This window comes from Durio zibethinus, chromosome 27, assembly GCF_047325235.1.
Source record: "Durio zibethinus cultivar Kanyao isolate XHJ-2024 chromosome 27, ASM4732523v1, whole genome shotgun sequence".
NCBI lineage: Eukaryota > Viridiplantae > Streptophyta > Magnoliopsida > Malvales > Malvaceae > Durio > Durio zibethinus.
Window position 1 is genome coordinate 6,311,018 of NC_143188.1, and position 2,412 is coordinate 6,313,429.

At 35.9% G+C, this 2,412-nt stretch overlaps 1 protein-coding gene across 1 annotated transcript; it reads left to right on the forward strand.

Moving 5' to 3' along the window:
• Window positions 1–391: 391 nt before the first annotated feature.
• LOC111279886 (putative membrane-associated kinase regulator 1) lies at window positions 392–2,127 on the forward strand. Its single transcript, XM_022866948.2, has one exon. It carries the CDS (start codon window positions 662–664, stop codon window positions 1,742–1,744), a length of 1,083 nt encoding a protein of 360 aa, XP_022722683.2. The 5' UTR covers window positions 392–661; the 3' UTR covers window positions 1,745–2,127.
• Window positions 2,128–2,412: the final 285 nt, after the last annotated feature.

Below are 2,412 nucleotides of genomic sequence, written 5' to 3' on the forward strand. Positions count from 1 at the left end.
ATATTTATAATCTCTTTTTTTATTTATTTTCAAACAACGGCTATAAAAAAAATTCAAGAAGTCAGCAATAAAATTCAAGCTAATAATTATTTACCGTCGAGAAGAATGATTAGTAAATTGAGGAGCAATTTTTTAATGACAACTCTTCGATGAAAATGATCAAAGTCAAGTTACTTTATGATTTGAAGTGAATTCTGTTTTATTGATATAATTGGATCTATCATGATCCTTATTATCAGGTCAAATGAAAGTTACCATGACCAATGCTCTCTCAACCTACATTTAAAAAAAAAAAAATTTAAAAGAGTAAATTCGAAAATTATACACTGACCAACACAGTCATTTAAGTATTTAAACCATTTTTCTCACTTAATATGTAAAATATTAAATAAAAATGAGGAGGCGCGTAGATATGTTCCACCAAGTCGCGCGTGAAGTAAAAAACAACCCAAACAAGAAATGACCCATCCTTTTCTCTCCCTAAATCAGGATCTCATCTCTACTTTGCATTTTGCACCCAAACCCAAAGTCCTTCCCCTCTCTTTTTCTTCTCCCTTTGGATATAAGACTAGTAGTTTACGTTTTAGAAGATATTAAGTGCTTCCCATTGTTTTTATTTTTGTTGCTGGTGTTGATAATCATGAAGGCAAGGTTTTGAAAAATGGGGAAGAGAAAAGAGAAAATAGCTTCAAGATCTCAAACACTACCCCCATCTCCTTCACACTCTTTCTCTTCATCATCCTCCTCCTCCGACTTTGAGTTCACAGTCTCTCTTTCCCCACGGGCCAACTCCTCTTCCACCCTTCGTCCAGCTGACGAACTCTTCTACAAAGGCCAGCTCTTGCCTCTCCACCTCTCTCCTCGTCTCTCCATGGTCCGTACTCTCCTTTTAGCCTCCTCCAGCACTTCCTCCGCCTCCGAAACATCCTCCGCCACAGCCTCTCGTGACTCCACTGGCAGTTCGAACGACTCGCACTCATCTTTCGCTAGTGATCTTGTTTTGCTTGTTGATTGTGACTCCTCCAGGCCCAGCTCTGCCACCGAAGACGATGAGTTTAAAAGGCTTAACAATGGGAATCAACTGTTTTCAAGTCATCAGGGCCAGTTGAATTACTACCAGATAAAAAAAAGCAAGTATTTTTCTTTTTCTAGGTTCTCTTCTGTGTTCAAGAAGGAAAATAACAAGAACCATGACCAGGAAAACATGGCAGCAGCTTCTTCATCAGTTAAAAAAATTAGCACAACTGCAAAAGAGGTTATAAGGAAATATTTGAAGAAAGTGAAGCCATTGTATGAAAAACTATCCCAAAAGCAACAACATAAAGTGGGAGGAATCGGCGTAGTTTCAGCTTTGTCATCAACAAAGTCAGGTCCAGCTTCATTCTCCATCAAGCCAGAGAGATCTGTCAAAGACATAGAGAAGATAAATGCAAGGAAAGAAAGCAGCAATAGTGAATTTTCTCACTCTTTCTCGGGAAACTTAAGGTACCGAAGAAGGAGAAGCTGCGTTTCAAGTTGTCCTTCATCGATGCGGTCCTCACCAAGCCACTCTGGGGTGCTTTCCCGCAACGGCTTTCCAACCATGGGCACGAATACTGGTCGGGTCGGTAGTGCTGGTTCTGGCATGCACTATTCTGATACATCGTCAATGGAAGAACTGCAGAGTGCAATTCAAGGTGCTATTGCTCATTGCAAAAATTCATTGCTTCAAAACAAAACCACTGCAGTAAATAACAAAGTTTAACGAAAAAAATCTCGTGACATGAGTGCTAACTAGGTCTTTTTTTTTTTTTTTTTTTAATTTAACTTTGTGGATTTGTCTCTTTGTTTTGTTTCAAGATCTATAGCATCAAAAAAGAAAATGAACGAGACAGTGAGATAGTTTTTGATGAAAGAGGTGAACGTGAAATTATTGTTTGACTTTACTTTGGTAGCATCTATTTGGATTTGCCATTAACTTGGCACGAAATTTTAGGTAGCATCTGAGAATTTTAATTATGTTTTTTTAAATAATTTTGGTTTGATAACAACGAGTTATTATGTTACTTGTTAACGTTTACACTCAATTTGTCTGTTTCTCTGATAGTTTTGAAACGTAATTTAAAGCTTTTTTGTCTTTTTCTTCAGAGCAAACGAATAAATTTTGTCAGTATGAAAGCAGGCTTTTTGTGGCCGCCTCTGCTTTTGCAGCATGCTGTTATTGCGTTTATATTACCTCCTTAATTTAGCCTAGCTATAATTTAAAATGGCCAAGACAATTTTCGTACAAAACCAAAATTTTTAATTTTATTTTTTATTTGTACTAATTAAAAATTAAAATTTCTATATTATCTCAATTTATGCTTTTGTGTTTTATTTAATAATTTTTAAAAGGATTGATGTTACAAATTATTTTAAAATTAAAATAAAATA

Excerpts from the sequence above, each read along its gene's own strand:
- LOC111279886 (XM_022866948.2), top strand. The coding sequence starts at position 662 with ATGGGGAAGAGAAAAGAGAAAATAGCTTCAAGATCTCAAACACTACCC.